We start from the raw sequence: 25,410 nt of genomic DNA on the forward strand, positions 1-25,410 counted from the left end.
TGGCCACTTTCCATTTCTCTTTCACTGGTTTGAGTCCATTTGAATTTAAAGTTTGTAGAACACTCCTTCAAATATTATGGTTCACATTTTATGACTGTTGGCAAAGTTAGGAAAGTAACCTGTATAAACAATTGGCCAAGTGTTTGAAGTTGCCATCCTTCTAGACAAAAAGTTTTCTCTGCCTTGTGGTCAAACTTAAAGAAAACACTAGCATGACAGGAATGTGCTTAGTACAGCTGTTTTTAGACAGAGAATTTGGTTAAATAAACACCAAAAGAGTAGCAAACAGAAGCCAACCCTTCAGATAAGAAGACATGCTTTCCTCTGCATCTAGGAAGACAGTGCATCTGCTCTAAATGGCTTAGCTGGCATCTACCCTGAAAACATTTCAACAACCATAGAATTTTTTTCTTTACACATTCGAGTATTGATGCCAATACCTGCTTTTATAATACTGAATATGTACCATATTGGCTGGCCCAGGAGTTGGGAGAGGACGTGTAAGAGTAGGCTAAGACTGTGCACAAGAGTAAATTTTTGGCTGGCCACTCCACGAAAACGAACTAGTAATGATTTAGATATGCCAGCTGGCATTTACTCCGGTTTAACATTTTACTATACTGGAATAATTAGAAGACTTAACGGCATACAACTCTGCAGATAGAAGGCCCTGGGAAAGAAGTTAGCATACTCTGCTTCTCATATTTACACTAATTAATTTGGGGGGAAGGAAGAGAGTTTGTTTTTCCATGACCTCTAGTGACAACCCTGACCCAGCATCTTCCCTCCCTGAGTGAAGAGGAAATGAAAATCAGGGAAAAGAAATACTAGCCCAGAATTAATGTTTTACTTAAATCTCATACGAAATAGATTGCTAATGCTCCCCAAATACTTAAAAATTTAACTTCCTTAGGAAAATGCCATCTCAGTGCCTCAATGAACAGTTTAGTAATTACCATTCTAACACATCTTAGGTCTTTGAAGACTTAATTATTGTGCATAATTTCCCTGGTCAATCAAAACCAACATCTTGGCACATGAGCGCAAGACAGGCAAATGTCACAGTTCAAATGGAAAAAGCTACCCACAAATTATCTTCAGCACACATCCATACAACCTCACTCAGAAGCTCTGTCTGGAATATTTGACAAACGCCTACATCCTCATACTTCCTGTGAAGACAGAATGGCAGAGTAGAAATGCAGGGTTCTCGAAGTTAGAAGCTGTCCTGGGTCCATCACTTTTAGTACGTGACTTTATACAAGTTTCTTGATTTCTTTGAGTTTTTTTCCTTATCTATGAAAAACCAACAACACTTACCTTGCTGAGTTATGGTGAAGATTATATAAGATGGCAAATCTTACCATCAGCATTAGTAGTATTACCAGTATCCTTACTACCTGCCACTCAATTTCCTTACGGTGTCTTATCTGTTGGAAATGTTGGGTGGACACATCTGTAACCAATGTCATCCTGCTCCACACCACTGGAGATTTCTATCGTTAGGGGACAAGTGAGACAGCACAGCGGCTACCAGTTTGTATTCAACCAAAAAAGCTTTCAAAGTTTATCAAACAATCACAGTAACTAGAAAATTCAGAGGACATTCACATTATAGTATCAAGTAGTGATGCTCAAATGGGGTAGATGGCAGCGTGGACAGGGCAATAAACAGATAAATCAAATTTATTGTATGACAGGCATTGTTCCAAGTGCTTCATCCAAATTAATTCATTTAATCTTCATAGCAACCCTGGAAAGTAGGTGTAACCATTCACCCTGTCGTAACACATGAGGAAATGAGCAGAAGTAACACATTGATGGTTTACAGCAAATCAGTGGTAGACCTTGTGGTTAGAACCGAGGCTGCCTGGCTGCAGAATCTGTGTTAGGACACCATTACCTCTTCATCAGATGCACACATGATGAGTCAGTATTTTCTCCTCTAGATATTCCCTCAAAAAGGTGATAATACATGTACTGGTGATTTTATGTTTATTTTCAATGATAGTCATTCCTGCAATATTGATATGATTTGTGCCAGGGAGAACTGTGGGAGTTTGGTATGTGCTCAGCCTCCACAGGCACTTCCTGCCCAGGCAGGCTGACTCCTAATATGATACGTAAAGACCCAAGTTTACTATGCACACTAAGTGAGATAAGGAGCATAAAGGACTTGCCTGGTATTATACAATAAAACAATATGTTTTCCTGAAAAGCAATTAAAAATCAAGGAAATCAGGACTCTGGGTGTCTCAGTTGAGCATCTGCCTTCGGCTCAGGACGTGATCCCGGGTCCTGGGATTGAGTCCCAAATTGGGTTCCCTGTGTGGAGCCTGCTTCTCCCTCTGCCTGTGTCTCTGCCTTTCTCTGTGTGTCTCTCACGTACAAATAAATAAAATCTTAAAAAAAAAATAAAGTAAATCACAACAAAATAAATCTCCTCTATGTTAGAGAAGTATGAGAGAGTCACGAACATGTACTAAGTGCACCACGCACCCTCCCATGAGCACGGCACATCAATCTAAATCCTCACTAGTCTATGAAGAAGAGATGTACTAGGATGGAGATACATGTGGACGGAGAAAACAAGTGCCAGATTCTGGTTTCAAACCCCAATCTATTACAGTCCAAAGCTTAGATTTGTTATCTTCTCTTTCATTTTTACGCCCATTTTTAATAGGTTAAAGTTTATTCAACACTTGCAATGGGCAGTTATTCTTTATTTTTTATTTTTTATTTTTTTAGTTATTCTTTAATTGAACCCTCACAGCTCTATGAAGCAGGTAGTGCCATGATACCTGCCATATCCGCTCACTGGCCTCCTGGAGTCATACCTTGCCCCCAGCATGGACCCTCCTGTAACAGTTTCCCCAGTAGGGTCCTCGAGTAAACCTAAGATTCAGAGGGAGTGTAGGTGTCTACGGAAAATTTCCTCATGTTTAAGTGCATTGAGGACACTAAGACTTCATCTGATCAGTTCTCTATAAGGATGGGGAAGTGAGATGAGAAGCTCCCACTTCCCCCAGTCTCTTCTCACCAGCACTCCTTCAGCTATTGGGTGATAAGGGATATTATACATGGCTTTGATCCTACCAACTAGAAAAAGCAGAGGGAGCGTGACATCTCTTGTGAGGGTTGTACCTCCAGTCCAGAGCAACTGGACAGGAGGCACATTTTCCTTCTTACCCTACTACTGAATGCTTTTGTCACTCACAATCAATAGAAAAAGAATAGAGGAATATGTTAAATTAAATAAATATCATTATAACTAATTATATTACTTAAAAGCATGGCTGATACATAGAAAACTTATCAACAGCTATCAAAATTCAAAACTGATGTGTTCTGGACCTCATACTGTTTAAAATATGATATACAGGAAGCCACTATAAAAACAAAAAGAGGAAAATGTACTATGTTCAGGAAAAAAAGATGTAAATAGCACATAACAATGAGTTAATAAACTAAGCATATAATACCGTTCAACTCAATGCATTTAAACCACTTGCATTTTGTTCCTCTTCATTAAAAGGCAAATTATTCTAAGGCTTTCATACTCATTCAGCCATGACTTTTATTTGTCTTATTTTAAGTTCCCAGTGCATTTCATTTTAACACCTAGATATGATTTTAATTCAATTACACAGCATTAAGGTAGGAGCACAAGAATATCACGAAAAGTGAAATCATATCCAAATTCCCACTTGGTCTGCATCTGCCCGGTCTCAAAGGGAAATACAATGGGGCCCCAAAGGATGGGATCGCCTACCTACATCCCCTCAAGCCTTATTTGTATTCGCTGGGTAAAAATGAAAGTTTAGAAAGAAAGAAAGTCAGCAAGCAAGCAAGCTATGTGATTCTTTTCTCAATACAGCTTGATAGATCACTGTTTAATATTTTCTTAGAAAAAAAAATGATGTCAAAGAGCTACTCCCATGAATCGTGATCAAAATATAATGTGAACAAAAATGCCCAAGAAATGAATTGCACTTACCAAATACAGTCCTAGCTGGAACTGATTCCTTGTTTATCCAGAATGAAACTTGAGAAAGAATCACTGTCATAATACAGGGAATGTAGGTCTGAATCATAAAGTAACCCATCTTCCGTCTCAGGTGGAAATAAACTGTCATAACAATATATTCACCTGCAAATAAAACATGAGGAAAGTGTATTATTGGTTATGCACCAATTAGTCAATGAATTCATAATCATATTTCAGACTCAACAGTATTTTAGACAAATAATGATGTGCTGTACACAGCAAGCAAACTGAGAAATATATAGTTCCTAACTAGGGAGGAAAGGATATTGAACATCATTACACAGAAAAATACGTTTGTTCTATACAGTGGTTAAGCAATTTAAAAAATTAAGCTACAACTTTTTAAAAAAATCTTGCAAAAAAAAATCTTGCAGTGCTTTCTATTTTAAAGGTCTGGTACGGAGAAAGCAATTAGCCTTCAATTTCAGCATTTTTAAGAGCAAAATTTAGACCTAACTTTTATGGAAAAATCACTAGAAAAAAATGGAAATACATACACACATTTGAAAATCTAAGGTTTAATTTGGAAAGAATTGAAATACACGTTATATATACATATATGCTGTGGGAGAGGCTGTCTCACTGCCTTGGTTTTAGGAAAGAGCTGTCTTTCTAAATGTTATACATGTGAAAAAAATACAAAGAGACGTGTATAGCACAGAGCCATTTGTAACATCCCTGAGTTCAAGTATATTTTACGGGCATTTAAACAAAAATCTAGAAAGCTAGTAAGGGAAACAAACCATGAGATTTCTGAAAAACAAAAACAAAAACTTGAGATTTCTGGTAGCTGGGGGCTGCCTGGGTGGCACAACAGTTGAGCATCTGCCTTCAGCTCAGGGGGTGATCCCGGGGTCTGGGATCAAGTCCCACATTGAGCTCCCCGCACGGAGCCTGCTTCTCCCTCTGCCTGTGTCTCTGCCTCTCTCTCTTGTGTGTCTCTCATGAATGAACAAATAAAATCTTAAAAAATAAAAGATTTCTGGTCGCTGTTGATAAATACTTTTAACGTAACATCTGAAAGCGACATATTAGGAAAGTTACTTAGGAAAGCAGTGGTCTTATTCTCAGACTGTGGAGCCCAAGATTCAGAAGATTCAAATCCCAAAACGTGTTTTCAATCCCATTTGCAGGCTAGACAACGAAAGCCAAGTAGCATAGTGACTTTAATCATTAAGCATCTCACCCGTAATGGACTTGATAGTTTCACTTGATACAGTTTGCCCAACCAAGTCATATTGGACCAAGCTGGACGACTCCTTTGGAACTTCCACTGATTTCTCAGGGCCTTTGGTCCAGGTATAAATCATCTCACTCTTCGGATACGCATCTGAATGAGAGCCCAGAATGGGATTAGAGTCAGTGGTCCTTTTTCACCAGTACTGATGGTCAACACTTAAGAATATTACACTTGTTCAAGAAACATGGAATAAAAGTAAACACTCATCATTAGGATTTATTCAAACATGTTTAAGATTTGGAAAACTGTAGAGATTACATGAACAGCCTTGATTTCTTGTTTTCATGTCAAAGAATCAGAGAAGGAGTGACTAAAATTAAGGCAACTTAAATGTCATACATGCATTTGGATGCATGCGTTTGGATGTGTGTCCATATTAATAGGACAAGCAGTTGAGGAGCAGAAATAACGCCCCTCCACCAAGAAGGCACTTCCTTCCATTCTAACTCCCTTCCAGGGTTTGACCAGTACTGACTTCCTCCATCCTAAGGCAGTTCCCCCAATTAGAAACGTACCAGAGGCTGCCTAGAATAATAATACAGCAACAAAACCAGAGACAAATCGGACTGTGGGGCCAGCTCTCCAGGGGTCGCCCATTGCAGACTGCCTCTGGGCAGTACACAGGCCGGTCGGGAACCATTCTGCAGGGATGACTGGCTCTGCTGTCTGTAAAGCTCTCCAGGGAATATAATCACACAACCAGTCCCACTACCTTTCAACTCTCACAGTCAGGACATTTTCCCTTTCGCCTTCAACGAATGCATCCCAGTGGCAATTTAAGCCCATTTTCTATTATTCGGTGTTCAATGCGAATGGAAGCCAGCTGCTCGCTTACCAGTCCACCTACCACAGACAGCTTGGCTCACACACAAGTATGTTCAAAAGAATCGGTTCCCTGCCCAGACCTTCCTAAAATGGCTAGAGCACAGTAGGTCCTCAGTGAGACCGTTTAATTCTACCAAGGAGTTGATACCTGGGGAGACACTATGTTTACAAGCGACTTCACAAAACAAACTCTGAGGCCTGTGTGGTCAGTTAGCGGTGAACAGCTACGTGGCAACATTTCTCTCCTGGGTATATTCATGCTTCATCATACATTCAAAAGACCCTGAACACTCTGTGCCTGCCCCTGAGAGTCTAAATCAGGCATCCTCCTCTTGGCTAGCCTACCTGGGTGGAATAACCTTTCTCTTAATGACTCAGTATTTCAGGCAGGAAGTGGGGGCACGGGCAACATGGGTGAGGGCGCTCAAAAGGTAGCTCTCTTTTTAATTCCTAATCCCAAAAATCAACTTCCAAAGAGTGATTTCTTTATTTAGTACCTTGATTGAGTATCCACTGTGTTCACGTCACTCCGAAGAGTGCTGTGTATGAGAACCAGAGGGGGCTGAGTGGGAAAGAACTTCCCATAGATAAGAAATACCTTGGGGCGAAATTTAAATTATTATATGATTATTATTATAGTAAAGACAGATTTTAATCCTGCCCCCAGTGAGATCATCCTTCCTGTTTGTTTTTTGTTTGTTTTTTTTTAATCTTCTCTCATTAAGTCACTGGTCAGAAAGCAAATGACTCTCTCTAGCATTAACTTAGTTCATTGAATACTGTGATTCCTAGGGGTTGTAAAAGAAGGGCAATGGCCAATTCTCATTAAGTTAAGCAGTGAGCAACGTTAATAGCAGCCAAGAGTTTCACAATCAGTGCACTAAGGATCTGAAGCAATAAAAGCCAGCACCTATTTTTGGTAGATTCTGATTGAATCAAATGATTTGAGGCAGACATTAGAAGAGGCAATCTCATTTTTCTGCCATCTCAGAGAAAGGAGCTTAGGGGGAAAGAGTTTCATACTCTTTTCTACCCATTCATTTCACCTGCTTGCCTTCACCTCCTCAAAATATGCCCAATTTACCTACCTCCCAGCTTCTCCTCTAGTAGCGTCCTTGTCTAAGCCACCACCATCTTTGATGTACTAAAGCAATAGCCTCCAACTCTTCTCTGCTTCTACTCTAACCTCCCTACAATCCATTCTCCATAGAAAAGCTGAAATGAAATTGTAAAATGTCAGTCAAAGAATGCCAAATCTCCTAGCAAAACACCCCAAGGGCTTTCTGTAGCGTTTACACGAGAATCCAAACTCCTTAATGTGGTCTATAAGGCAGTATATTATCCGGCTGTCTATATATCAGACTATGTCTCCTGCTATGCTTCCATCGTGCTTCAGCCACTTTGATACTAATAGTGCTGCTGATATTACTCTAACCCTGGTCATTGCAAGAAACCCTGAAACTTCCCTCACCTTTCTTCAAATCTGCCATAGAGGAGTCTGCTTGTAACAGACACTGCTCAATTACTCCCTTCCCCACTAAAAATCCTTTGCACTTTCTTTGTCACACCACCAACACATGGGCTTTAAAGGTCCCTAAATTCACCACTGACCACCAACCTATTATCAACAAGTCAGTCTACCTGGGCTAGCTGTACATATAGATTTTTTTGGTTTTTGGAAAAGGGGTTGGGATAGTCTCCTAAAAGTAAAATCTTGGAGAGTTGTTGTCATCAACAATGATTTAAATGGATAATGGGAAATCACGTACATATATAAGTATTAGCTTGCATTAGATAATAATAATTCTAAGAATATTTGTATTGTAACTTACAACTTCCAAATTTCAAAGGGCATGCATGACCATCCATGGGGAAATCCACCAATCTCATGGGACACTCTGCACTTATGGTGAGTCTATAGTGGAGAAATGCAATTATAATTAACTCTCACTTTAAAAATGTTCTTAGGACACCTAAAATGAGAAAGATGGGAAGAAGGGAGGAACGATAGAAGGAGAGAGAAAGGGAAGGAGGAAAGAATGGAAAAAAGCACAAAAAGGGAAGGAGGAAAAAGAAAAAAAATGACTACCTCATTGTGTATAAAATAGTGCCATTTCTCATAATTCTAAAAAGCTTATTGGGAGCTGTCATATTATGTGAAACAGATTTCTTTCCATTCCTGAAGAAAGTATCAGGGGTCCATACTTTCGTTACCATCATATTGTTCAATCTCAAAATTTCAATTGGGCCATCATATTTTAGTCTTTTGTCAATCCACGTCTGTCTGAAGAACACATCCATTGTGTATTCCTAGAGAAATTAGTTTGTGACATATTCAAATCACAGACAACTACACATAAATATGCATTAAATTCTAGCCTCCTTCCCACTCATAAAAAGAAAAAAAACACCCAAAAAAACCCTAAATTAATAGAAGCAGAAATTTTCTTAAACCAGTGGAGCTAAAAGATTCTCAGCAATTAAAGCATGTTTTGTCCATCTTGATACCTTAATCTTCTACTTTATTAGATAAGTAAATTACCATACACATGAATCATTCAAGAGTAATTACTATAATTTAATAAAACTGCCAGCACCAGGTAATTACAGTTATACTTTAGACCAGGTAGAAAAATTAGTAAAAGTGTAACAAATATCATTGCATAATTAATCATAAAATTGCAAGCATCTCTAAGACAAAGTAAAATATGTAAAAAGCAATTTTATATTCACAGAATTTATTAAAGTTAGCCTAGGAGCCTTAGGTCAAGGGAAAAGGTAAAGTAGGCCCTCTGACCTTTAAACTACTTATATTTACTAGTAGAGGGCAGAACTGAATGGACGAGTTCATCCTGACCAGTGTTTGGTGTTCTAACCTCTTTCAGCATGAGAGAAAGGCAGGGCAAGAAGGGGTTGGGTGGGGGCAGGGAGTGAGCATTTGGGCCAACATGGAATACTAAATGCAATTAGGACTACAGTATAGTTTCCTACAAAAATTAATTATATTCTTCAATTTTCTCCTCTTCAGTGATTTTTCTAAGGAAAAAAATCACTACATAAAAGGTGGTGCCATGGAGACTAGTAACAGGAAAGTTCTCTTCTTTGTTGAGAATGACTCCAAACCACAAAATAGTCAAATGTTAGAAATGCAAATTCAATGTCTTACTCCTTAGAAGCTTTTGAGACTAATTGGGCAGTTCTTTGACTTTCTAGCTGTGTGTGATTAACAACAAGATAAATATTAATTGCCCTCTCTTCTCCATGTTTTCTTCAAACCTCAAGAGGTACATTATATTTCCCAAATACCTACCATTTCAACATCAGAGACAGGTCCAAAGCTGGTGACATATATGTCAGTTTTTACTTCTGTAACAGGACCTAGTAGGTATGAAGTAAGTAAGAGTGAAAAAAATTACCAATTTTACAGGCAAGGAGGATAATTAAAGAGTAAATACAGATATGATGTGTTTTTATGGGCATCTTAAATTTTCAGTGAGATAATGCATTTCTACAAAAAAAAAAATGTAGACAAAAGAACAGAATCAGAAAGCAGTGTTTATTTACGGGGAAAAAAATAACAAAAATAAAACCCAATTATTTAGGGGAACCTTGTTCCTTCAAAAATACATCACCTCTGGGCACTGTTACGACTGGCAGCGCAGGAAACAAAAGTTTTTGGCCTTTGTAGTTTTTTTATAGTCCATCATCTGATTGGCCGTTAGTAGAGAAGCAAGCTATTAAGAAGAGGGAACTTAGCCACGAGAGTGAGGAGATAAACTCGAATGGTTGTAAGGGATGCATCTTTGGAGAGCTGAGAATTCTGGGAAATAACCTAAGCACAAAAATGATTCATGTCACCTTTAACAATAGGCAGACCGTCCACTGGTGACTGAGATCAAAGATAAACTCTCCTACAAGTCAGACCTATTCACTTCTTGCCACCTACTAGCTGTTTGATCTTGGGCAGGCTATTGAACCTCTCAAAAGCAGCAACCACACACATCAGGCAAGACTGTTGATAGGGATCAAATGAAATTGTTCATATAAGACCCTGAACACAGTGACTCTCTTATGAGAGTACTTATTAAGTAGTAGTTTCTCTTTGCTTCTGATACCGGCCACTACTGAGATCCTTCCTAGGCCTTAATAAGACTGGTTCGGAAACAAACATGTGGGTGTGTTTGGCAGAAAAGAAGAGAGGGCATCATGACTGGACTGACACAGATTCTAGACAAAGGAAAATGGTCACAATCTGGGTTTAGCATGGTGCTTAAAATCAGGAATTGTGGAATTTAAATTTGGCTCTGACACTTATTAAATATACGATCTTAGTCAAGTCATGAATCCTAATAGGTAAAGGTTTTAATGAGTATTAATTGAAATAATAAATGTAAATGACTTAGTACCAGTCTCTAGAATATATACACTCAATAATGATAGTCATTTTTTTTACTAATAAAAATTACTTTTTATTTTTTATTTTTTTATTTTATTACTAATAAAAATTAAAAATTGCTGCCCTCTTCAACATCATTTCCTTAAATGATGGTTGATACCATTGTTTGGCCAGGAGGTAGATATTCTGTACTGGAAAGCATAACATCTGTTATCAAGATGACTATTTCCTTTAGATACTGGTTGGGCAATTGGATTTATGCCCAAAAGAGAAAAAAAAAAAAAAGACAAAGAGCAGTTGGTGTGGCTTAATGCCCTAGGTTTAAAGTTATCTTCATAGAAATGAATCAGAATATTTCTCCCTCTTAAATAAGTATCCTAAGAAAAATATATCCTTTGTAAGTACAGCAAAAGAAAAGGTATAGATTAGATTGATCTATCGTGAGCTTTCATTTCAAAAAGAATAACCACACACACACTTTGGAAAACAGATAAATAAGATGCAATTAAAAATTAGGTAAACAGATAAAATAAGTGTGAGAAGTTAATTGGATTTTTATTTGAATGAGCAATTGTAAACAACAACAAAAATATGATGGTCATAAGCTCATTAAGCCAAAATATTCCAGGAATAGACAGGCAATCCAAGAAGATGGTAATATGTGTTGAACTTTAGATAAGATAAACTCTCCTACAAGTCAGACCTATTCACTTCTTGGTGAATTGATTCAAAGTGGTTCAAGAGTGGCACAAAGTGGTTCAAGAGTGGCACAAGTCACTCTGCTGGTTTCTTCAGAACAACAGTGATGCAGTTCGCATTATTCTAGTTTACAGTGTTCATTCAATTTCTAGAACACTATTTACCAAACTATGTCCTGTAAAACATTAATACCATAGATGTTCAATGAGAGCGAGGGACATGTAGAAGAATTAGGCCAATGATATTTTTGCTTACAAATTTATTTTAAGGTGTGTGGGGTTATGCTAATTCTTGTAGTTACAATGATTCCATGATAATGATGGGTGTTTTCTCTTTTTCTTTTATTTAAATTCAATTACTTAACATATAGTGAATAACAGGTATTTTCAAAACCTTACATAATACTTTCTTAATGGTTCTTGAAAAATATTAGTGTTCAGAATTACAATCTTAGTCTTGTTTCATTAGTCTGTGATACTATTCAGTATTTGCTTTACATGATCATATTGGGCTTTGAGATTAAGTGAGAGTCTACAGATACATGATTGGTAAAGGGATTTCACTTGGACACTCACTCAATAAACATTAATCAAGCAAGCACCTGCTGCTGGTCAGATCCCATAGTAGGCCTGGTGGCACCATGGTAAACAAGACCTAAGAGTTCCCAGTCTCGCCGGGTGCTTCGTGTAGGTAATGAACCACTAAATTCTACTCCCGAAAGCAATACTACACTGTATGTTAACTAACTAGAATTTAAATAAAAATTTGAAAAAAATGAAATGAAATGAAAAAAAATTCCCTGTCTCCGAAAGTGAATATGCTATCAGAGGAGACTGAGTATAAATAATAAACTAAATGGAAGAATCTTTTCATTCCTAAGAGGTACAACACAGGCTGGTAATTGAACAAGAGACTGGGAAAGCCTCGATTTGTGAGCCAGGCTTCAAGGCGGTAACTTTTAAACTGAGATGTGGAGGGTGGGCATTCGCCACTGGAAGGGCAGAGACCATTGCATTCCAGGCATAAAATACTTCAGGGTAAAAGCTCAGAGGCAGGAGGGATCTTGGTGAGTTCAGGGACTAGAAAGGAGGCCGGTAAGGCTGCCGCAAAGCAGGTAAGGAAGAGAAGGCTACGAAATGAAAACCACATAAAGAGAATGAAAAGCAGAGTCAGTGGGACAGAGACCTACCCCTGAGCCCATATTCTAAAGGGGCATCTTCCAAGCAACATACTTAGAATACGTGTTAGAGTGACAGCTGTCATAACTTCATAGAAAAGAGCTTGTAGAAATCCTGGTGACAGATGGGCAGCACATGGAGAGGTTGTGATGGGCTGAATTGAGTTCTTCCCAAATTCACATGTTGAAGTCCTAACCCCCCGTTCCTCAGAACATGACTGTATTTGGAGTTGGGGTCTTTTAAAAAGGGAATCACGTTAAAATGAGGTCACTGGGATGGGCTCTAATCCAATGTGACTGGTGCCCTTAAAAGAAGAGGAGATTAGGACACAGGAACACACAGTTGAAAGGCCACGTGAAGGCGGAGAAGATACCCACCCAGAGCAAAGGGGAGAGGACTCGGAAGAAGCTAAGCCTTGCTCACACCTTGATCTCGCTATCCTGTGAGCCACTCTGTCTGCGGTATTTTGTTTTGGCAGCCCAAGCAGAAGAATAGAGAGATACAAAAGAAAGAATTACCTTCTGTTCTTTCCCAAAAGTTCTCTTCCTTTGATATTCAGTATAATTCTGCCTTAGGCTGTGAGGAAGTTTGATTTTTATCCCTTAATCATTGGAAAGCCATCAAGAGTTTGAAGTAAGGAAATTATGTGATCTAAATTATGTCTTTTATAAAATCACTCTGGCAGTTGTCTGGCCAGTAAATGATAGGGAGGCAAGTGGAGCAGAAGGTCTCTTCTAAGAGGCAACCATACTAGCCTAAAGAAATGATGGTGGCCTACCCTAGGAGGCATGGCGGTGGCCTACCCTAGGAGACATGACGGTGGCCTACTCTAGGAGACATGGCAGTGGCCTACGCTAGGAGACATGATGGTGGCCTACCCTAGGAGACATGGTGGTGGCCTACCCTAGGAGACATGATGGTGGCCTACCCTAGGAGACATGGCAGTGGCCTACGCTAGGAGACATGATGGTGGCCTACCCTAGGAGACATGGTGGTGGCCTACACTAGGAGACATGATGGTGGCCTACCCTAGGAGACATGACAGTGGCCTACCCTAGGAGACATGGCGGTGGCCTACCCTAGGAGACATGGCGGTGGCCTACCCTAGGAGACATGGCGGTGGCCTATGCTAGGAGACATGACAGTGGCCTACCCTAGGAATGCAACAGTGGGGATGGAGTGTGAACAGAGGGCATGCTGGCTCATAGGGAACAGGTTTTTGTTTCCAAAGAGCAATAAGCAGAGATATAATAATTCTATTTAATGAAGGCCTACCATGTGCCAGGCAGGACACCAGCGTCTTTCCATACACTATTTCATTTAACTCTCACAACACCCTCCAAGGGTGATATTATTATGAGAATTTTCTGGATCTGGAAACTGAGCTCACAGAATTTAAATATGTGCCAGAGCCAGAATTATAACCCCCTTGTACTGATCTCCCAAGTACATTCTCGCCTGACTATGCTAATGGTATCACTAAATAATAAACCAATAATTAATGGCTTATATAATTTCCTATCTCTTGCATAACATACCATATCTAAATTTCCTAAATTCTGTTTATGCATGGTTTCTGAGCTATGTTCTTGCAGTCCTTTCCATGCCTTTGCTCTTATCTTATTATAGCTTATTTGAGTCTTTCATCCCTTAACAGCAAAGATGGAATCTTAATCCTCTTTGAAGTTCCCAACTAGCATAGTGCTTTGCACATACTAGGTGGTGAATAAGTATGTGTTCGTGTTCTTAATATCATCTCACTAGTGATTTTAAAACTTCCCCAAAAGAAAAATTACTTGGATTCATCCGTTACACCAGTTAAGCTAAAAATATTTCCTGATTAAAGCAGAAAATGTGTCTTATTTATATTTGTATCCTTTCCCAGAACTAATCTCAGGCCTTAAATGTAATAGGTTTCCAATAAATCAGTTTTCTATGAATAATGGTCGCTATGTAATTAAGAATAATTCTTAGAGACGCTTCCTCTAACGCTACTGTTTAGGACGTTCAAATCAACCTTACTAAGAGCATAATTACATAGAAACCAGATAATTTTGGGCTTGGAAGGACTTCTCATAATGTTATATGCATTTGTGTAACATCAGAGACATATTTTATTTTAAAAATCCTACTTCTTGGGTAATAGGGAAACATTTTTAATCCCCAAAATGTATTTGGCATTTTGTAAAGCAAAGTGATCTTCTATAGTCTTTGAAAGACAGAGCCAAGACTGCCAAGATGAAATTCAGAGGAATATTCCCATCTTAGTACTGAATCTAACTTGGGTGGAAAGTAGGAAAACAATTTACAATGTATCAGATAATTTTCCACTCACTGCTAACTTAAGGATATAAGGATTTAATTTCTTCTCCAATAACAGTGTTCAATTTGCTGTAAAACCAGGAGAAAGACCTTAGATGTCTTGCTAATACTGTAACGTGTCATCCTTGTTCATACTGTGTCCCCAGCTACGTACTTGAGGACGTATTTCTGGTTTCTTATCCACCTAAATTCACGCATCCAGCTACATCATACAAAACACTGCTGTTGTGTTTCTAAAAATCAAGAGACTTAACGTAGTGAGGAGGTACAATAACAACAAGGATTCTTGAGTGATATGCTTAAGGAAATACCTAATTTTGTCACCAAAAAAACAAAACAAAAAAAAGAAACCCTAGCCTTCCTGCAGAATAAACAAAGAAGAGATATCTATTGATATCACAGAGGAAAAAGAAAGCTATCAAGTTTTACTTAGATAACATCAAAGATTAGTGCTTCCTATGTCCTCTGATCCTCCTACCAATCCAGGTCAACTTTTTAAATGATTACAGTACTTAAATAAATAAGAAGAGTGTTTAAAAAAAATGAAATATGGGCAAAAGATGAAAATGCTATTCACAGAAGGAAAATTCTTATAGGCAATAAAGGTTTGAAAAGATGTTCACATTAGAAATCAGAAAATTCTAATTATTTCACAATCAAATGCCATTTCAAGTTCTATACATATATTCAATGATATATATAATATACTCAATAATATATAACATATTCAATGATATATAATATGCTCAATAATATATAAAATATGCTCAAATATATATAATATAAATAATATATAACTACTCAATTATATATCATGTATTCAATAATATATGATATACTCAATAATATATAATATATTCAAAAGTATATATAATATACTTAACAATATACATATATAATATATTCAATTTTATATATATATATATATAGTTGAAGGTTTTGTGGATCCTGAATCTCATATTCATTGTAAATGAGAGTTTGAATTTGTAAAACCACCACAGAAAACAGTTTGGCATTATCTCATCAAGTCAAACTCCCACTTACACTAAGATCCAGAAAAATCCGTTCCTGGATATATATGCAAAAGAAACTTTTGCACATTTACAGCAGGAAATTTGGGCCAGAATATTCACAGCAACACAATCTTGGAAATAAGCAAAATGCCTACTGCCAACAGAGAAGATGAATAAACTGGTTCCTATGAAGTGGAAATATCACACAGCCGTCAAATGAATGATCTATAGCAATATGCAACAGCAAGAATGAAATCTTAGCAATACACAATTAAGTGGGAAAAAAAAAAAGCCACCAAAGGCTAATATATAACATGCTCAAAACCATTGCATTTTTGTAATTTAATTTTTTTTTTAAGTTGAGCTAAAATGATATTTAAAGAAAAACTATTAAGAGAATTTAGGAAGGACTCAGAATGGTAGTTACGTGGGCAGGGCAGACAGGAAGAGAGGCTGAGGGAGACCACCCAGCAGGATAAAAGTTGTCACTGTCGTGCAGTTTAATATTGAACTGTGATGACGTTACAAGGGATGAATGAATAGATGGGTGGGTGGATAAAAAGAAGGTTATGTGCAGACCAATAATGACAGTAATTGTTAAACAAGTATTGTTAATTCAGAATCCAATCCTGCACACAAGAGGCTTTCAAAAATAAATACAATAAAAAGGCCTAGACGGGAATATGAGGCAAGCTGATGTATTTTTCACCTTAAAGAAAACTAACAACCCAGCGAAATCTCATCTGAATATCCATAAGGTTACGAGTAGCCCATATCTAGATCGTGCAGCGCCTATTTGGGGAAATACCAAATATCCTCGCCCTAAAGAAAATGCAAATAAATAGCGGCGGTACCTCTTTGGTGCTAAACCGAGAAAATAAGAAAGTAAATTTGTGCTCTGGGTTCTGCAGCCTTTAGTCTTCTCAAGGGCATTTTCCTTTCCATTACCCCTTCCCTCTTCTGTGATATTAATTACCCCTTACTAGATTATTCCAGTAGCACACGGATGTATTCTGATATTTCTAATCTTAAAAGAAGGCAGCCTTCCCTCTTTCTCTTCCCTTTCACATTCTGAACTTCTGGGGGAAAAAACAAAACCCATACACATGGCCTCTAATTCTTCCTTTTCTATCCACTCTATCATCTGTTACAACCTGGTTTTCAGGCTCAGGATCCACTAAAATTCCTTTTGTCGATACCACCAATCTTCCCTCTCTATGGCACTGTTAACACGGACTTTAAAAAAATAACTTAATTTCACCCATTTTTGAAGAAGCTGTCTGGATCCCACTGTTCCTTCCCTTCCCTTTACCAGCCCGTTTCTCTGCTCCCCTGTCAAATGTCCAGAGACTCCTCCTCCCGCCCCCCCACCCAGTCAGACTCCCAGACCCAGCATGCTACTGAAGCTGCTCTTGTCAAAAGCACCCAAGAGGTGGGTGTTGCTAAATGCAGTGACCAGTTCCATGTTATCTTTCCTAATCTGTCTGGAGCACTAGGAAGTAAATGATCAATCCCATCTCCTCTTTTTCACTTAACATCCAGTATGAGCCCTCTGAGAGCTTCCTCCTACTTCCAAGGCTACTCCTCAGTCCTCCTGGGCCAGAAACTCTTCCTCTCCCCCCACCTCTCAGTGCAGGGGACTTCCTAGCTCTCTTCCTGAACCTCTCTCCATCATCTTTAATCTCCTGATGATCCCTGTACTTTTTTTTTTTTTAATTTTTATTTATTTATGATAGTCACACAGAGAGAGAGAGAGAGGCAGAGACACAGGCAGAGGGAGAAGCAGGCTCCATGCACCGGGAGCCTGACGTGGGATTTGATCCTGGGTCTCCAGGATCGCGCCCTGGGCCAAAGGCAGGCGCCAAACCGCTGCGCCACCCAGGGATCCCGATCCCTGTACTCTTATGGCTTTAAATATCATATATATTGACATACAATCATCTCTGCTTTCCAGATCCATCTCCATTTAATGTCCCTTAGGCAACTCAAACTCAGCACATCCATGTACAAATTGTTCCTCCCCACCCCTCATCTGCTTCAGTGTTGCCAACACTGTGGCAACTCTATTTTTCTAGGTGTTCAAGTCAAACACTTTGGAGTCGGACACCTCCCTTTTCCCTTCGCTCCACCTTCCAGCTGTCATTAGCAGAGCAGAGCTTTGAAACACAGCCAGCACCTGATCACAGTCCTCCAGCGTTACAAGCTTCGTGCCACCAGCTTGGTCAAGACATCCGTCACCGCTTGCCTCCTTAATTGTGAAAACCCCTCTGCATTTGCATGCGTCACTACAGCAACCAAGGTGAGTCTTTGAAAATTAGGGGCACCCAGGTGGCTCAGCAGTTGAACGTCTGCATTTGGCTCAGGTTGTGCTCCCAGGGCCCCAGGATCGAGTCCCCCATCGGGCTCCCCACGGGGAGCCTGCTTCTCCCTCCACCTGTGTCTGCCTCCCTCTGTGTCTCTCATGAATAAATAAATACAATCTTTATTTAAAAAAAGAAAAAGAAAAAGAAAAGAAAAGAAAAAAGAAAAAGAAAATTAGGCAGGTCAGGGTCTGTCCCAGATGGAATCCCCCAATCACTTGTGATAGGACCAGGAATAACAGCTTTATACAACCTCAGCTTCGCATCACGCCAACCCCTTCTCACTCTTCAGTTCTGTTAGACTCTACTGTACACACACGGACTTCCACGCTTAGCACTTTTGCACATACAATTCTTTCGAACCCAAACGTGGCTTCTACTTTTACCTACTTAGGATCATTGCTCAAAATATCACCTTCTCATTGAAGTTTCTCTACTACTTTCAGTAACACCGCAATTCCTCCCCGGCTTTATCTTACTCCATCGCAGGTATCGGCTTCTGATACTCTATATTTTACTTATTTCTGTTGCTCATTTTCTGTCTCTTTCACTACATTATCAGCTCACGAAGGCAGGGAACTGCATCTCTTGTGGCTACTCATGCATCCCCGGTGCCATCCTAGAGCAGCGCCGGGCACATGGTACAGGATTAATAAATAGTTGATGAAAAGTGAATGGAATGAAACATCTCATGCGGCCAGCCCTATCTAACTTAATCTTAGAAGAATTTCAGGGGCTTCTCATCCCTCCTTCCTAAGACATTCTTCTTGACTTCTAGAACTTCACGCTCACTGAGTGCCCACCGATACAGTCTACTCTTTTTCATCCTCTGACAAAACTACATTTTCTGCCCTTCCTCAATTGTTAATGCTCCTTGAGGCTTGGTTCTGGACTCTTTGCCCTCTTACCACTCTCCTCTAGGCACCTGTTCTCATAGCACCATATGCTGGTGACCCTCTTGTAGATCTCCAGACAAAACTCTTGTCCGATATCCAAACATGTACAACCACTAGGACTCTGCCTATGTATTCTGAGCTTAACACATCTGCACATGATTTTGTGATTTCACCCCCATGTCTCTTCTCCCTTCCCTAATTTAAATAGCACCATCCTCTACTCATTTTCTCAAAATAAAAACCCAGGAGTCATTTTTTACTTCTCCTTTTCCTTTACCACCCATATGAAATCCATCACCAGTTATTTGTTGAATTATACCTCCAAAATATATCTCAATTTTTCCACCTAAATCTCTCTTTATTACATTTATTACCTTTACACCAAGCCATCCTTGACTTAATGAAGAGAACCACCCCCTCCTAACAACAACAACAACAAAAAACCCTTCCTCGTTGGTCTCTTCATTTCCAATACTGCCCAAGGTCTGTATCTAAGTCTTTCTTATTATGCAGTTGCCAGAGGGATCATGTTACCATCTGAGTCACCCCAAGTCATTGCCTCCACCTACACAACTCCAGTGGCTTCCAGGTTCACTAAAAGAAGGATCTAGGGACGCCTGGGTGGCTCAGCGGTTGAGCCTCTGCCTTTGGCTCAGGGCGTGATCCTGGAGTCCCAGGATCGGGTCCCACACCGGGCTCCCTGCATGGAGCCTGCTTCTCCCTCTGCCTGTGTCTCTGCCTCTCTCTGTGTCTCTAATGAATAAATAAATAAAATCTTTAAAAAAAAAGAAAAAAAAGGATCTAAACTCTTGTACAAAGGGCCTCGCATGATCTGGCCTCTTCTTACCACAACAAGCCAGTCCTGTGAGATCGTTCCTCTGGCTTTCTTACCAGCTTCCCGCAACTCCCTTCACCAGGCTCCCTTCACAGTCTGAATCACACTAACTTATCATCTGTCTTAGAATCCTTACACTTGCTTTTTCTTTTTTTTTCTTTTTTCCTTGCCTGAGAACAACTTTTGCTTGCCTTTTCCATATCTGTCACCTTTAGGGCTCAACTTAAAAGACTTTCTTCCCCACTGTATCTGAGACAGGCCCTTTACCCAATTAATTCTCTGTCTTATCATGCTACTAGATTGTTCCATAGCATCATCTTTCATATCTTCCTTGTTTCTCTGTTATTTTTCTCCCTCTGCACTGCTTAGCTATGAAGTTCACAAGGGCCTGCCTGTGTCTGATTTAGAATAATATCTTTACAACCTCACATTGTTCCTGTGGTTTCTACACGGTGGTCTCAAAATCTATCGGTTCAACAACTGAATGCATAAATTGAGAATGACAAATTCAAAAGAGATGAAGTTTCATTTTTCTGTTGCCCTGTGGATTTGAAGTGTTCTTTTGCCTACATATTTACAAAAGTAGTAGGTGATATTTAAATTATATATATATTTAAATATATATATATATATATATATATATATATATATATATATTCTCCGTAGACCTCCAATTAATATGGCTAGCATGTGGTTAGTGCATTAATTTAATTTTTATGTTAGGATATAGATCATCTGAAAACATTGCAAGAGTATTTCTATTTGTGGGGAAAAATTATTCCAAATTTACCTAAGTGTATGCACTTCTCTATATTTGCTTTTCCATTTTAAAATGTTATTAAAGCTTTAGAATAAAAGTTCTCGCTTCACTCCTTTGGGGGGAAACGTAGTTTTGCTTATTTTAATAACCTACTTAGGAACCAGAATGTTAATGAAAACTTCACTCTTGGTAAACAGGAGGACGGAAGAAAGCCTTGGAAGTGGATGTAGCAACACGGCAGCTCCCCAGTCTGTTAGTGGCCTATTAGTAGTTTTAGGGTTCTGAGCAATTCATTGGCACTTCTCTCAGCCCCCTCTAACACACTGACGATGCCCACCCTGCTGATCTCATTGTGTCGTTATGACAATCTTATTAAACATTTTATGCCAAACGGTTTCCAAACTATAGAGGTTTCCAAGCTTCACCAGTGTGAAGCCCCACCATGCTGGCGAGCAACCTTGCAAAACTGACCTCATGCTCTGTTCCCATCTCAGAGAGGTTGTGAAAGATGTTCTAAGGCAATGATCTCTTGTTGAAGTATTTACTATTCCAGATCAGAAGCCTCAGAAGATTGAAATGCACGAGGGTTTGTGTAATTCCTAAACTATCTCCTGGTGGTTAATCCCTTAGCTATGCATTTTTTTTTAAGACGGCACCCCCTTAACAGTGTCGCAAGTGGTTAAGAGCACAGGGGAAGGACTTCCTAGCTGCTTTGTGGAAGGGTTCACCTGTGTGCCACTTCTAAGCAGGTGAGGGCTACTTCAGGATGACAGCAGATTGATTTGTCAGAGGCCAAAAGAACTATACCCCTTCAGAAGTCCCAATCTGGCTTCTCTCACCGTGCCTCCTTCCTTCTCTTCTCACCTTTTCCCCTTTTCTTCTCCAATGGGAGAACGTGGGAGACAAGGGAGAGGAGACCCTGGAGGGATGAAAAGAAGAGAATCATTTCAGTTCCTTTTACTTCCCTGTTGCAAGCTGTGCTGCTGAGTTAAAAATATGTAATTTAGTTTCCAAATCCATTCCAACCCCTGCCGGCCTACTGAGCAATCACAAACCATCCAATTTCAATTCAAATCTTTGCTTTTAGCTTTATTTTAAATGGAACACAGCTAAGTTGTATAAACAGATATAAAGTAAATGCTCTACAAAGAGCAGAGGTAGGATTAAAGGAACCAGGAAGTAAATCTGTATTTATAGCACACTGGTCAAAATCCGAATTGTTTTCATTTTATTTTTAAAATGCCAAACTTTCCACAAAGTGTTGAAGTGTCAGAGAAGGGACCAAACTTACGGTATCCAAAGTCTGTGCTAAGAATGAGTTTTCTCATTATTTTCAGTGATGTTCACTTATCCTGTAAACAGATTACACGGTTTCCGCAGGTGAGAATTACTATTCCCTTGTCACTTTGGTGTGCTATGCATTTACAGAGAATGGCCCATTTCTAAAAAATCGCATGTACCACAAATATTTATGAGTAAGAAAAAAAAAAAAACCCGTGCGATAGAGTAAATGTTTAATGATTAATCAACTGCTCACACTTAAAGTCAGGTGAATTCAGCCCTTCCCATAAAACCATCAAAGTATCTGCAGGTGGGTAGTGCAGATCACTTCGTGGTGACAGGTAAGATGACTAATAATGCCCTGGAGACACTTCAGCACTACTGCAGCTAGCCAAAATCTAGTAGTGGCTTACACAGATCGATCCCATTCATTTTATTGTCTATATAGTATTATGGGAAAGGGTAGTGGGTAAAAAGGATGCATCTACAGTGGAGTCCTCCTTTTTGAGTTATATTTGTATTTATAACCAATGGGACAGGATGCTATCTTAACTTTCGCCATTTAATAATAAATCCGTATCATTTCAGTTATGACTTTTCACTTTAATTTATGTTCAGGTCCATCAATTCTCTAATAAATATTGAAACTCATGTGATTCGATATTTCTGTTATTTTTCCCCCCTTACTTAAAATGTCACGTTTAAAACCCTGATGGGCAGATAAATTCTCTTTTATTGATATAATAGAGTCTTCGACGCTATCACATCATCTGAAATATTCTCCACAAGATTCTTTTTTGGATATAAAGTGATAATTTCCCAGTCACTTGTGAGAGATCGTGCATTGACAAATGATTCACTTCTGCAAGGAAGCTTCTTTTCAGATTTGCATGAAGGCAAATGCAGTGCTGAGCATCCTACTGCTGGAGAGGCAATGTGAGAAGAACTAGGAGAATCTTTTCATCCTTCTCATCCATATTTATCACCGTCAACACACAAAAACTCAATTAATATCCTCAATGGCCGCCTATAACCTCCTCAGTAAAATCCAGAAAGAAGTTTGGGATCCGAAGTCCCGATTTCAGCCAACCATTAATATGTTATGTGTCCCTGTATGAATCACTTTCCATTTCTAATCTTCGGTGTCCTCATTTGTTAAATGAGAAGAACCAGACTAATCAGGCTCCGAAAAACCGTCCAGCTCCACTCTCTCCAATTCTCGTTTATTTCTGACCATTCTTTCAGACCTGAGACCCTGTAACCCTCTCTTTCGTGGGGATGTCCCTGCTCCCTTTTATTTCTTCCTTTCCCTCCTCATCCCATCTCCTATACAGTCTCAACAGGAAGCCTCCTGTTCCCTGTGCACCTCCTGTCCTGAGATGCTCGCCACACAGCATCCGATACCCTCTCGATCTTCAGGAGTTTGTCTCTTAAATGGACACCCTGACCTGGGGTCACATCCTGCCCATGCCACTTACCGACTGTGAACTTGAACTGGTTACTTAACTTCCCAAGCCTCAATCTCTTCATCTGTAAAATGGGGGTAGTGAGAGCTTACTCTCAGTAATGCCTTATGAAATGCCTCCCCTCTATGAAAACTCAAATACATAAATACAGTATTAGTGGTTATACTGTTGCAACTACTACTGGAGGCTCTTTCAAGATAGAGCCCGTCTTGTTCAACTCCTTTCCCAGTAGATAACTAGTTCAGTGTAGTTAGAGAGAAGGGACCAGAAGGTGGTCAGCAGACCTGAGCTGACACTCGGGATGAAGTCACGGGTTCCCTCTCCATTGGACTGAGCCGGGGGTTTGAGGCTAAGAACCCTATGTGGAGGATCTGGGGACACGGTGCCTAGCACAAGGCTTGCCACACAAATGCTCCTTATATAAGCAAAGGGAACACGAACATGAAAAAGAACAACAGGACGGTGAATGGATGCGCCTCTGCTAGAGTCACTATAAATAGTTAGGGAAGAAATAAAGCTGAAAACACCTCGGACTTCAAAGTCTTAGGAGGGGAGTCAATGCCACGTCCCCCCAAAAAGTGAGAATGCACCCCACGGTGGAAGAGAGCAGGGAAGGCCTGGGCTCCCCAGCAGAGCCTGCAGCTCGTGCCCCAGTTTCCCGTCCTAGGTAGAGCAGGGCGGCGGGGTTCTGGCAGAGGGACAGGTGCCACGTGGGAGGACAGGGGACTTGGGATCAGTCGCCTCAAGTGCAACCTGCGCGGGGCAAGGCGGCGGGGGCAGGGAAGCCCTTTCTGGGGGCGCAGCAGCTGGGCAGCCCGCCCGGGGTCGCGGTTTTGAGCCTCCCCCTCGCCCTCCCCCGCCTGCAGCGGGGCCCGGGAGGGGCGGGTGGGGGCGGCCCTGGCGGAGGTCGCGGGGGCGGGGGCGGGGGGGGGGGCAGGGGCAGCGAGGGCTGGCAGGGCTCCACCCGAGGCCCGCGTAACGGCGGTCCCGCAGACACACGGACAGGCGGGCGGCGCGAGGGACGGACAGGACACACGCGGCGTCCGCGGTCGCGCCTACCCCCAAATCCAGGGCGCAGCCTGTTGTCATAACCATCGAGCAAGCTGTCCAGGATGCGGGTAAAATTCTCCGGGCATAATTTCTCCTCCTTTTGGTTCTGTTCTGGTGATTCGTTTAAACTGCACACGCAAGAAAAAAAAAAAAAAAAAACGCAAAAAAAAAAAAACCACAAACCAACAAAAAAAAAACAAAAAACAAAACAAAACAAAAAAAACAGGCGAAAGGGGTCGTTTTAGGAACGGGTCACCTAACAGGTGGAAACGGGTTTGTCTCCCCGGCGGAGGGTGCGCGGCGCCGCAGGGGGCGGCGCGGGCGGGGGCGGGGGCGGGGGCGCGGGGGGCACCGGGCAGGGCGCCCCTCGGCGGTCGGCGTCTACGCGGTCGCAGCCCGGCGGCGGCCCCCGCGGCGCGGAGGGCGGAGAGCGCAGGGCCGGGCGCCCTCGGGGCGGGGGGACTCACCAGGCCGCCAGGCACAGGACGGGCAGGAGCGCGAAGCCCACCCGGCAGCACGCGGCGATCGCGGGGACCCTGCTGGCAGAGACCATGTTCGCAGCATGCCATACTTCCAGCCTGCCCACGTTCCGGGCTCCGCGGAGGCCCCGAGCGGGGTGCGAGGCGAGGGCAGAGGCTCCGCGGCGTGCGCACACTCGCGCTCACACTCGCCCGCGCTCACACTCGCCCGCGCTCAGCCGGCCCGAGCCGCGGTGGGCGCGGGTGTGCACGCGGCCGGGGGAGGCGGGTCCTGCCGCCGCGCGCCCCCCGCTCCCCGCCGAGCTCCCGACGGCCGCGCCGCGCGGCTCCCCCCGCCCGCTCCCCCGCCCGCTCCCCGCGCCTCCGGGTCCCCGCGGCCCGCGCCGCCGCTCGCCCACCTGCCCCGCGGGCCGGCCCCGCCCCCCGCCCCCCGCGCCCCGCGCCCCGCGCCCGCCCCGCCCCCCGCGCAGCACGGCCCGCTCCTCCCGGGCCAGCTCCTCCCGCCCGGGCGCCCGTGCCTCGGGGGAAGCGCCCGGGCGGGGGGCGGGCGACCCCGGGGGCC

At 41.4% G+C, this 25,410-nt stretch overlaps 1 protein-coding gene across 2 annotated transcripts in view; it reads right to left on the reverse strand.

Moving 5' to 3' along the window:
* GABRA4 (gamma-aminobutyric acid type A receptor subunit alpha4) overlaps positions 1 to 25,078 on the reverse strand; it is a 218,538-nt gene extending 193,460 nt beyond the window's left edge. Inside the window, exons 1-7 of one of the 2 annotated variants that reach the window (XM_035718932.2) lie at positions 24,837 to 25,077; positions 24,379 to 24,497; positions 9,424 to 9,491; positions 8,203 to 8,423; positions 7,946 to 8,028; positions 5,235 to 5,378; positions 3,998 to 4,150 (exon numbers count right to left, since the gene is read on the reverse strand). In XM_035718932.2, the coding sequence (XP_035574825.1) occupies positions 3,998 to 4,150; positions 5,235 to 5,378; positions 7,946 to 8,028; positions 8,203 to 8,423; positions 9,424 to 9,491; positions 24,379 to 24,497; positions 24,837 to 24,922 (874 nt within the window). In that variant the 5' untranslated portion in view covers positions 24,923 to 25,077. Of the gene's footprint in view, positions 1 to 3,997; positions 4,151 to 5,234; positions 5,379 to 7,945; positions 8,029 to 8,202; positions 8,424 to 9,423; positions 9,492 to 24,378; positions 24,498 to 24,836 lie in introns of both variants that reach the window. The other variant, XM_025435560.3, reaches the window with a different exon arrangement.
* Between the last annotated feature and the right edge of the window lie 332 nt (positions 25,079 to 25,410).

The sequence above is a fragment of the Canis lupus genome, chromosome 13 (assembly GCF_003254725.2).
Source record: "Canis lupus dingo isolate Sandy chromosome 13, ASM325472v2, whole genome shotgun sequence".
In the NCBI taxonomy this organism is placed as follows: Eukaryota; Metazoa; Chordata; class Mammalia; order Carnivora; family Canidae; genus Canis; species Canis lupus.